Source organism: Pleurodeles waltl, chromosome 7 (assembly GCF_031143425.1).
Source record: "Pleurodeles waltl isolate 20211129_DDA chromosome 7, aPleWal1.hap1.20221129, whole genome shotgun sequence".
Taxonomy (NCBI): domain Eukaryota; kingdom Metazoa; phylum Chordata; class Amphibia; order Caudata; family Salamandridae; genus Pleurodeles; species Pleurodeles waltl.
The window spans coordinates 1456020851-1456033101 of record NC_090446.1 but is presented as its reverse complement, the minus strand read 5'-3'; the positions used below and the strand labels follow the sequence as shown (position 1 = coordinate 1456033101).

At 48.5% G+C, this 12251-nt stretch overlaps 1 protein-coding gene across 1 annotated transcript in view; it reads left to right on the top strand.

Moving 5' to 3' along the window:
- The window catches only part of LOC138246476 (IgGFc-binding protein-like), a 372467-nt gene that overhangs the window by 18563 nt on the left and 341653 nt on the right, over positions 1–12251 (top strand). Inside the window, exon 3 of the mRNA XM_069201113.1 lies at positions 167–308. Coding sequence (XP_069057214.1) covers positions 167–308 — 142 coding nt within the window. The remainder of the gene's footprint in view (positions 1–166; positions 309–12251) is intronic.

Below are 12251 nucleotides of genomic sequence, written 5' to 3'. Positions count from 1 at the left end.
TGTGACACTGAATACGTTTCAGGTGGGAGCAGGTTTCATATGAAAACACACAGTAATCTAAAAATAATCAACATGTGCAGTGTAGTACCTTGCTCACTCTTTCGGACTCCTCTCAATACACTTTTAGAGGTCAAACTGACACTACCTATCCATATTTTCTTCACAGCTGGACTTGGCGATCCTGGCGGATGACTGCTCCAAATCCTGCACCTGTACTCCTCTTGGTCATCTGATCTGTGAGGACCACAGCTGTGCTGATGACGAGAAATGCACCAATGAAGATGGAGTCATAAAGTGTATCAATGAAGGTAAAAGATTACTACTTCAGTCTTGTCCGAATTGAGCTTTAGGCAGTTGGATCTCATCCAGGTGGCTGCCTTGGGCATGCAGGTGTTGAAGTTAGCTTTTGTCCATGGGGTCTTGTTTGAAAGGAAGAGAATCAGTTGGGTGTCATCTGCATAGCAAAGTATATTGATAATCTAATGATGTCTGCCAGTGGAGTCATGTAGATGTGAGATGATCTTAGAGGGACTCCGCAAATGAGGTTCTTGGTTTCTGGCGCATAGGCTGACATGCTGACTGGTTGTGTTCTTCCTGTGAGGGATGAGCAGATCCAGTTAGGGACAGGAACTTGGATGATTATTTTGTGTAGACTTCTGATCATTGTGGTTCGTTCTGCATCTTTCCAGTTGATTGAAATGTTGTTTGGTTGAGCAGAAAGCCTCAGTGTACCAGCTTCCTTGTTTCCAGGTTCTCCTTTGAGTGTTGTGTGTGCAAGGTGCCAGGGAGTCAGTGCAATCTGCGATCCACTCGTCAGGCTGTTTGTGGTCACTGTTCAGGTTGCCGGTGACGTTGGGCTGGTTTGACACAGGGTGCTGGTTCATGCGCATGGTGCAGGGCTCAGTTGGCTTCTGAGATGCTGCTCCAGCTGTGTCTGGCCAGGTTTAGGATGACAGGTTTTGTTTGGTGAGGGATGTTGATTTGGAAGTGGATGATGGCATGATCAGTCCAGGTTAGAGGTGCAGTTGCAGTGATTTTGATGTTGAAGATGGCTGTAAAAATTGGGTTATTGATTGACTGGGGTGTGGGCCCTGGACATGCAGCAACCACAGTCTTTGTCAGGGTGACACACAAGCCAACCCTAAATTAACATGTGCTCAACCCTCTAGGAGTTTGGAATGGAGCAGTCAGGCTTAACTTAGAGGCAATGTGTAAAGTATTTGTGCAACACTTCAAACAGTAACACAGTGAAAACACACCACAAAAGGATTCCACAATGGGTTAGAAAAAAAGAGTTATTTTTAATAAATAAAACAAGACTAAAAAGACAAAAATCCAATCAGTATAACTGGAGATAGGAATTTTAAGATTTCAGTGAAAATAACGCCAAAAAGCACAACTCGGCAACCGTGGATATCCGGTCACTCTGGACTGGGTCAAAGTCATGAGTTGAGCCCGACTGCCATGGTGCATGGGCCGGCTATGAGGACCCAGTTAAGCCAGCTGGAAAAAGTATCTTAAATCCGGGTTTGTGGAGTGTTGGAATTGTCCTCTTATAAGATGTATTGCACAGCTGAATCAATGTGGCAGTTGCAAGATGTGGCAAGGATGCAATGCGAGGTTATGCATCTTCATTGAGGATCCCATCGTCAACAGCTTGTGATGCGAAGTTTGACATTGAGGATGTGCTGTGCAATCGGGGTGATGCGTAGGTTCCGAGGAGCTACGAGGCTGCAATGCGGAGTCTGGCATCATAGTCGAGGCCTCCATTGATAAAGGATGCAAGGGCATGTGCCGAGGATGCATCAGGCAATGGCGATTCTGACGAGGTCGGGTGATGTGATGGAGCAAGACTCAAGCAGTGGTGACTATGCGTCGGTTCAGCTCGGGGTTGTTCTGCACAGATTAGAAGGTGTGTCAGTTCAGTTGGATTCACAGAGGCTGGCAGAACACCTTAGACCCACTTTCAAGGGTCCAGGACCTGGGTGGTGCCACTTGGCAGGGTAGACACACACAGTCTGAGTGCTAGGTTCAAGGTTGTTGGAGCCTTCCCTCCCTGAGGCTGTAGTCAGGAAGCCAGCCAATACTCCCTTGTAGTCACTTAGGCGTCCTGAGTTCAACAGATGCAGGTCTAGTCCTTCTCACCTGGACAGGAGGGTGGGTCAGCACAGCAGGGGAGAAGTCTATCAGAGCAACAGTTTGACAGAGTAATAGTCCTTTCAGCAGCACAGTAGTCCTTCCTGGCAGAGTATCCACAAGTCCAGAAGTGTAACGAAGAGCTGGTGTGTGAGGTCCAATATTTATACCCAGGTCTGTCTTGTGGTGATGCTTCTATAGGCATGCCTTCAAAGTGCTCAGATGCCCTACATTCTTTGCCCTGGCTCCAGACTAACTATAGGGGGTAAGCAGCTCTTTAGGAGGAGGCAAGACATAGGGCCTTATTATGGCCCTGGCGGTGTTAAGACCACCTGGGCAGCGGTGGCAGTTGGATTGCCGCCAATGTGGCGGTCCGACAGCCACATTACGACCATGGCAGTTGCACCACAGTCCAACCACCAGCACCGCCACTTCTCCACTGGAGGGGCTAGCACTGCTGACAGTCTTAATCCGCCAAGGCAGCGCTGCCCTGGGGATTACGAGTCCCTTCTCCGCCGGCGATTACATGGCGGTAGCACCACCATGTAAAGGCTGGCAGAGACGGGGTGCAGGGGGCCCCTGCACTGCCCATGCACTTTGCATGGGCAGTGCAGAGGTCCCAATGGCCAGCTCCAACGTGCTTTTCACTGTCTGTTTTGCTGGAACCTGACCGCCGGACTACAGTGGATGGCCTTTTCTGTCCGCCGAAGTCAAAATGAAGGGCATAGTCTATTCTAGTGTAAGAGGGGCTGTTCCCAGTTCCTCCCTCTCATCCTGCCAGTGATGGCCCATCCAGGTTCACGTAAGTTCCCTATTGTGTGTGGCTGTCTAGCAGGAATACACAAAGCCAACCTGTCAATGACACCCAGTCATGTGATTCAGAGACAGGCTGCAGGCACCAAATAACTAAGACAGGAAAATGCCAACTTTCTAAAAGTGGCATTTTCAAAATTGTAATTTAAAATCCCACATCACCATGTTAGGATTTTTCATTGCAATTCCAAAGACAATAAACATGAATGAGTTACCTGTACCCATTTGGGAGTTACAGATTGGCAGGCCTGGACTTGTTTAAATTGCTACTGAAGTGGGTGGCACAATCATTGCTGCAGGCCCAATAGTGGCATTTAATTTACAGGCCCTGGGCACAGGTAGTGCCACCGTACTATGGATTTATAAGTTAATTAAATATGCCTATTGGGTATGAGAAACTTACTGTAGGAAAGTCCTTTTTTTTGCCTGATCACCCCCACTCTTTCTGGATAGGTACTGGTGGTTACTGACTCTTGGCTGTGCCCTGGGTACTGCTTACCAGTCCCAGGGCCAGTGCTCTGTGTAAAATGGATATGCAAATTAGGCTAATTATAATTGGCTAAGTTAACCTACCTATAAGTCCCTAGTATATGGTAGGGCATGTAGGTTTAGGGACCACAGCATAGGTGGTGCACACCTAGGTGCATTGCTGAGGTGCCCAGTGTCATTTTAAAAGCCAGCCTGCCTTGCTGGCTGCTTTTAAATTAAAGTTATATGCAAATTCGACTTTGGAATTAAATGTACTTCCAAAGTTTTAAACTACCTTATTTTTACATATAAGTCACCCCTAAGGTGTGCCCTATGTGCCCCTAGGGCTGGGTGCCATGTAACTATAAGCAGGGACTTTATAAAAATAGATTTATAAGCCCTGGTGAGGTAAAAACAGCCAAATTCGTTTTTCCCTCATTGAAGTAAATGGCCTTCATAGGCTAGAATGGGCAGACTTTATTTTAAATTTTAAAGTCTCCTTAAATGTTACATACCAAGAATTTGGTATCAAATTGATTGTTATAATAAATCCCACAACTTCCAGTTGTTGGATTTAATATAACTAGTGCAGGTAAAAAGTTTAGACTTTACCTAAAAAGTTGCCAATTTCAGCTCTGCATTGTTTTTGCTGCTGTGCTCTGATTGGCCAGCCTGCAGCAGCTTCTGCCAGGCCACTTTTATGAGGTGTGAAGTGGCCTGGCTTTACACAAAGGAATGTGCTTGGGGGAGAGAATCTCCCCTCAGCAGATGGGGAAGCAGGAAGGGGGAGGGCTGCCAAACTGGTCTTAAAAGGCAGAGAAGAACATCTGGAGCACCCAGCAACACCCCCACATCCTGCAACCCCAGACAGCTAGGTGCCCCCTTGATTAGATTAGGAGAGGGCAGGAGAGGGGTGTGTTTATGATTTTTAGCCACACCAGTGGGTGGGCTCAGCCAGATCTCTCCTCTAAAAATCAGATTCATCCATTTTGGATTTTTAGAGACTGTTGCCTTCTGGGATGGATTTTTGCCACACTTCCCAGGAAGTGGTCATCACAGGGGGACGACCCTGTCCCTGATTGGAGGACCAGGGCCCCCCTGCTTTTCACCCAGGAGCAAGGATAAAACTGGCAGACCTGCACCCACGCCTCAGATCCCCACCAAATTTCAAGAAGAAAGAACTACAAGGAGAAGAAGGACTGCCCTGCTGGACCCCTGGCCTGCACCTGGACCCTGCACTCAGAAAGACTGCACCAGCTGCACACTTGGGCTTCACCACAAGAAGGACTTTGCCTGGCTTCCACTGGTTCAAGGAGGGACTCCCTGTTTGCTACAGGTGAAAAATTGCTAACCAGAGTCCCCTGCACCAACTCCTGAAAAAGTGACCAGCTGACCACTGTCCAGTGGCCAAAAAGGAGTTTGCGCCAGGTGCACTCTGGGAGTTGAAGTCCGCACTTCCCAAGGACCATCACAGAACTTCTGGACCCTTGGGGTGAGCTGTGGACCCCAAAAGAACCTTAAAAGAACATCTGGGTGAAGCCCCAGAAGTTTGGAAAAGATTGGAGAAATTTTAGAAAAAAGCTCCATAAAGTGACCGACTCGACGCGGAAATTCTAGCCGGCTTGCCTCAACCGCGACCCGGCCTGACTTCGTGGTTCGTCCCGGTCAAGAAAAACATCCGAAAAAAAGACTAAGTCCGAACGTAAAAAGTTGACCGGGACCTTCCAGCCATCGTATCCGAGAAGGGCTCCACGGACGTCGGATCAAGATCCAGGTTTACCCCGGTCGAAGGATTTTCGTCTCGAAAAAACGACTAAGTCCGAAGGTAAAAATCACCACTGAGGAAACCGACTTCGCGTATCCGGACAAGGGCTCCAGGAGGTCGGATCCAACTGGCAGGTTCGTCCCGGGGAAGAAAAACATCGAAAAAGAGACTAAGTCAGAAGGTAACTCTTTGACCGAGGCCTCCCGCGACTTGTAGCCGAGCAGGGCTCCATCGCGGTCGGCCTGAAAGTTTGACTTTGCCCCGGTCCTGGTGCAACCAGATGACCCGATTGGCGCTTTTTGTTTCTGAGCGCTAGAAAATAATAATACTTTAAAAATTCATATCTCCGGTTCCCCTGAACCGATTTTAATCGTTTTTGTGTCATTTTAAAGATAAAAATATAAGCTATTTTTATAAATTGGTTTTGGATTTTTAAACTGTTTCCTGTGTTTTATTTAATTACTGTTTTGTGATATTTGAATGCTTTACACTTTGTCTCCTAAGTTAAGCCTTGACGCTCGATGCTAAGCTACCAAGGGTAGAGCTGGGATTAATTTACTGAGACCTAACTGTACTTTTGTGGAGGTTTGTGGCTTGTTGCTAGGTGTAGGTACCTACCTGCCCTATCAATAACCCATTTTCCAACATAATTGGAAGCAGCGACGGGATCCTGTACTTGTGTTCAATATCACGTTACAGTTTTAGATAAAACAAATTAAAAATCCTTTAAATTGTCCTAGTGCAAAAATTGTTTTTAATTTTTAATTTTAATTTTTTTTAAATTAATTTGGATTAATTTCAATTATTGAATTTTTGTAATTTTTCTAAATTCTTGTTACCAATTTTTGCAAAAAGTTTTTGTTGACACAAAACTAGGGAACCATGGAGCTTGATCTGGCTAGCCTACCCACACTGACAGTAGTCCAGCTTAGGGGGTTGTGTATTGAGAGGGGGTTGCCTGCAACCACTAATCTCAGGAAAGAAATCCTGATTAAATCCCTGACAGCATGGGCTGAGGCCCAAGAGGTAGAGACAGAGGAAGCTCCAGAGGAGGAACCAAAAGAAGATGATGCTAACTCTAACCATTCAGGGGAGGAAAGGCATCAGACCCCAAGTGAGGAAGAGGAGGAACGGTCCTCACTGGACACAGTCACTAGGGGTAGACCCAAAGCTAGTGGTAGGAAGAGGGTCCTTTCAGGAGGAGAGAACCCATCCATCAGGGAGAGAGAGCTGGAAGCCCAGCTAGCCTACATAGCTTTGGAGGCAGATAAGCTTGCCCTAGAAAAAAAGAAGTGGGCAAGCAAAGAAAAAAAAGATGGAAGCAGCGAGAAAGAAACTGAGGTGTCCCTGGGTGGGGGTTTTGCCCCCAGATTACCCAAAGGGGTGGTTCCTGCCTATGTAGAGGGGGATGACATCGATAAGTGGCTGGGGGCCTTTGAGAGGGCCCTCCAGATGAGGAAAGTCAAGCCTCAGTACTGGGGTTCACTCCTTTGGGAGTTAGTTCCCAACTCTGGGAGGGATAGGCTCCTAACCATGAGTGGGGAGGATGCAGACTCATACCCCAGTATGAAGAGATGCTTGACTAAAAAGTTTGGTCTAACCCCAGAGCAGTATAGGCTTAAGTTTAGGGACACCCAAAAGACAAGCACCCAGTCCTGGGTGGACTTTGTGGACATTTCAGTGAAAGCACTGGAGGGCTGGATACAGGGCAACAGGGTAAGTACCTTTGAGGGGCTGTACAATTTGATTATGAGGGAGCACCTTCTAACTAATTGTGTCCAGGAGAGGCTCCGCCAGTATCTAGTAGACTCTAGGTTGACCAACCCCAGAGAGCTGGGGGAGGCAGCAGATGACTGGTTAAGAACTAGGGTTAACCAGAGACCCCCAGGGGGTGATCAGAAAAAGGGAGGACATGGTTCTTCTCAGGGGAAGAACCAGGGGAAAGATGACAAAAAACCCAAAGAGTCCTCACAAGAGTCCCCAAAAACTTCTCAGGGAGGGGGAGCCCCGAGCCAATTCACTTCTAAAGGGAAAGGGTATCAGGGAAATAATTTTGATCCTGCTAAAGCAGGAAGGTTTCAGGAGCTTGCTAAGGCCGGCAAGTGTTTTGACTGTTATCAGCCAGGACATAAAAGAGGAGATGCTATCTGCACCAAGAAGCCCCCCACTGGTGGGCAATCCCAGGGGATTGCTAGTGTAGGGTTGGGGGTGGAAGTTGGCCCAGGGGTGGAATCAGGGTACACTGAAGTCACCTTAGTATCCGTGGGTGGGGTGGACATTGCAACTATGGCCACCTTACCTCCCATCATGCAGAGGTATAGGCAGAGGCCTAAAGTCAATGGGACTGAAGTGGAAGCTCTGAGAGATACAGGAGCCAGTGTGACAATGGTCACAGAAAAGCTGGTTTCTCCAGAGCAGGTCTTACCTGGTGTCTTCCACCAGGTGACTTATGCAGATAGCAGAACCAAACTCCATCCCATGGCTATGGTGAGTCTGGAATGGGGAGGTGTGACTGGCCCTAAAAAAGTAGCTGTAGCTCCTGCCCTCCCAGTAGAGTGTCTACTGGGAAATGATCTTGAAGCATCTGAATGGTCAGAAGTGGAGAGAAGGGTCCATGCAAAGATGCTGGATCTCCCTGAATGGGTGTGTGCTGTGACCAGGTCACAGGCAGCACAACAGGGAAATGCTGGACACTTGGACCCTGGAACAATGGGCCAAGCCTCCAAGAAGAAGAGAAAGGGCACTGGGTCTGGCTTACCAGCCCCAACAAGTACAGAGGGTCAGGAAGAATCCAACCCTGAGGGGGAGGATCTGAACTCTGAGGGAGGGACACCTTCCCTGCAAACTCTGCCTGACTTGGCAGAACTGCAAGGGGCAGGTGGGCCCACCAGAGAAGATTTGTGCCAGGGACAAAGAGAGTGTCCCACTCTTGAGGGCCTGAGGCAGACTGCTGCCAGGCAAGAACAAGGGGATACCAGTGGTACCCACAAGGTTTACTGGGAGGATGGAGTTCTCTACACTGAGGCTAGGACCCTTAAAGAAGGGGCTACTAGGAGAGTAGTGGTCCCCCAAAAGTATAGAGAATTCCTCCTTACCTTAAGCCATGATATCCCCTTAGCTGGTCATTTGGGACAGACCAAGACCTGGAACAGGCTGGTCAACCATTTTTTTTGGCCAGAAATGTCAGAAAAAGTCAGGGAGTTTTGCAGCTCCTGTGTCACCTGTCAAGCCAGTGGCAAGACAGGGGGCAAGCCAAAGGCTCCCTTAATTCCACTGCCAGTGGTTGGGACTCCCTTTGAGAGGGTGGGGATTGACATTGTTGGTCCCCTAGACCCACCAACTGCTTCAGGTAACAGGTACATTGTGGTGGTAGTGGACCATGCCACCAGGTACCCTGAGGCAATACCCCTCCGGACAATCACTGCACCCACAGTGGCTAGGGCCCTACTTGGTGTGTTCACCAGAGTGGGATTCCCAAAGGAGGTGGTCTCAGATAGGGGCACAAACTTTATGTCAGCCTATCTGAAAGCCATGTGGGAGGAGTGTGGTGTTACTTATAAGTTCAGCACACCCTACCATCCACAGACCAATGGTCTAGTGGAAAGATTCAATAAGACCCTGAAGGGCATGATCATGGGTTTGTCTGACAAACTCAGGAGGAGATGGGATGTCCTCCTCCCATGCCTGCTGTTTGCCTACAGGGAGGTGCCACAGAAGGGGGTTGGATTCAGCCCCTTTGAGTTACTGTTTGGGCACCCTGTAAGAGGCCCATTGTGCTTGGTGAGAGAGTCTTGGGAAAAGCCTCTCAAGGAAGCCAAGGAGAATGTGCTAGATTATGTACTAGGCCTGCGGTCTCGCATGGCTGAGTATATGAAGAAGGCAAGCAGGAACCTGGAGGCCAGTCAGGAGCTCATGAAGCTCTGGCATGATCAAAAGGCTACCATGCCTGAGTATCACCCAGGACAGCTGGTGTGGGTTTTGGAGCCCATGGCTCCTAGGGCACTACAGGCCAAATGGACTGGGCCCTATCCAATCCTAGAGAAAAAAGGTGAGGTCACCTACTCGGTGGACCTTGGCACCCCCAGGAATCCTCACAGGATCCTGCATGTTAATAGGATGAAACCCCACCAGGACAGGGCAGACATGACCATGCTGATGGTCACTGATGAAGGGAAGGAGGAGGAGGGTGAACCTCTGCCAGACCTCCTGTCCTCAAAGGAAAAAGATGGGTCAGTGGAGGGAGTGGTACTCTCTCCCAAACTGACAGATCAGCAACAACAAGACTGTAAGCAAGTCTTGGGACAGTTTGCTAGTCTGTTCTCCCTGACCCCTGGACTCACCAATTGGTGTGTCCATGATGTTGACACTGGTGACAGCTTGCCTGTCAAGAACAAGCTGTACAGGCTGTCTGACCAGGTCAAGGCCAACATCAAAGCTGAAGTGGCTAAGATGTTGGATCTGAAGGTAATTGAGCACTCTGATAGTCCTTGGTCCAGTCCAGTGGTACTGGTGCCCAAAGCTAGTCCCCAAGGTGGGAAGAAAGAATTAAGATTCTGTGTGGACTACAGAGGTCTAAATGCAGTCACTAGGACTGATGCTCACCCCATACCTAGAGCTGATGAGCTCATTGACAGGTTGGGGGCTGCCAAATTCCTGAGCACATTTGATCTGACCTCAGGATATTGGCAGATTGCCTTAAGTCCAAGAGCCAAGGAGAGGTCAGCATTTTCCACACCAGAGGGCCACTTTCAGTTCAAGGTGATGCCCTTTGGGATGAAAAATGCTCCTGCCACCTTCCAACGGTTAGTGAATAGAGTCCTATCTGGGTTGGAATCTTTTAGTGCAGCTTATCTAGATGATATAGCTGTATTTAGTTCCACCTGGAGGGACCACCTGGTCCACCTGAAGGAAGTGCTTCAGGCCCTGCTTCAAGCAGGCCTGACTATCAAGGCAAGCAAGTGCCAGATAGGGCAAAGTTCTGTTGTGTACCTGGGCCACCTTGTTGGTGGAGGCCATGTACAACCTCTCCAGCCCAAAATCCAGACTATCCTGGATTGGGAGGCTCCAAAAACCCAGACTCAGGTCAGGGCCTTTCTTGGCCTGACTGGGTATTACAGGAGGTTTGTTCAGAATTTTGGGACCATAGTGGCCCCTCTGACTGAGCTTACCTCCAAGAAACAACCCAAGAAGGTCATTTGGACCCCAGAGTGTCAAAAAGCTTTTGACACCCTAAAACAGGCTATGTGTTCAGCACCAGTGTTACTGGCCCCTGACTATAGCAAGGAGTTTGTAGTGCAAACAGATGCTTCAGAGGAAGGGATTGGGGCAGTGTTAGCACAAGTTAATGAAGAGGGCCATGATCACCCAGTTGCCTTCATCAGCAGGCGACTACTCCCCAGAGAGAAGAAATGGAGTGCCATTGAGAGGGAGGCCTTTGCTGTGGTTTGGTCCCTGAAGTAGTTGAGGCCTTACTTGTTTGGCACTCACTTCCGTGTACAAACTGACCACAGACCTCTCAGATGGTTGATGCAGATGAGGGGGGAGAACCCAAAACTGTTAAGGTGGTCCATTTCCCTACAGGGGATGGACTTCACAGTGGAGCACAGACCTGGGACTGCTCATGCCAATGCAGATGGCCTTTCCAGGTTTTTCCACTTAGCTGATGAGGACTACCAGGGTGTAGGTTAGTACCCATCACCTTTCATCTGGGGGGGGGCAGTGTAGGAAAGTCCTTTTTTTTGCCTGATCACCCCCACTCTTTCTGGATAGGTACTGGTGGTTACTGACTCTTGGCTGTGCCCTGGGTACTGCTTACCAGTCCCAGGGCCAGTGCTCTGTGTAAAATGGATATGCAAATTAGGCTAATTATAATTGGCTAAGTTAACCTACCTATAAGTCCCTAGTATATGGTAGGGCATGTAGGTTTAGGGACCACAGCATAGGTGGTGCACACCTAGGTGCATTGCTGAGGTGCCCAGTGTCATTTTAAAAGCCAGCCTGCCTTGCTGGCTGCTTTTAAATTAAAGTTATATGCAAATTCGACTTTGGAATTAAAGGTACTTCCAAAGTTTTAAACTACCTTATTTTTACATATAAGTCACCCCTAAGGTGTGCCCTATGTGCCCCTAGGGCTGGGTGCCATGTAACTATAAGCAGGGACTTTATAAAAATAGATTTATAAGCCCTGGTGAGGTAAAAACAGCCAAATTCGTTTTTCCCTCATTGAAGTAAATGGCCTTCATAGGCTAGAATGGGCAGACTTTATTTTAAATTTTAAAGTCTCCTTAAATGTTACATACCAAGAATTTGGTATCAAATTGATTGTTATAATAAATCCCACAACTTCCAGTTGTTGGATTTAATATAACTAGTGCAGGTAAAAAGTTTAGACTTTACCTAAAAAGTTGCCAATTTCAGCTCTGCATTGTTTTTGCTGCTGTGCTCTGATTGGCCAGCCTGCAGCAGCTTCTGCCAGGCCACTTTTATGAGGTGTGAAGTGGCCTGGCTTTACACAAAGGAATGTGCTTGGGGGAGAGAATCTCCCCTCAGCAGATGGGGAAGCAGGAAGGGGGAGGGCTGCCAAACTGGTCTTCAAAGGCAGAGAAGAACATCTGGAGCACCCAGCAACACCCCCACATCCTGCAACCCCAGACAGCTAGGTGCCCCCTTGATTAGATTAGGAGAGGGCAGGAGAGGGGTGTGTTTATGATTTTTAGCCACACCAGTGGGTGGGCTCAGCCAGATCTCTCCTCTAAAAATCAGATTAATCCATTTTGGATTTTTAGAGACTGTTGCCTTCTGGGATGGATTTTTGCCACACTTCCCAGGAAGTGGTCATCACAGGGGGACGACCCTGTCCCTGATTGGAGGACCAGGGCCCCCCTGCTTTTCACCCAGGAGCAAGGATAAAACTGGCAGACCTGCACCCACGCCTCAGATCCCCACCAAATTTCAAGAAGAAAGAACTACAAGGAGAAGAAGGACTGCCCTGCTGGACCCCTGGCCTGCACCTGGACCCTGCACTCAGAAAGACTGCACCAGCTGCACACTTGGGCTTCACCACAAGAAG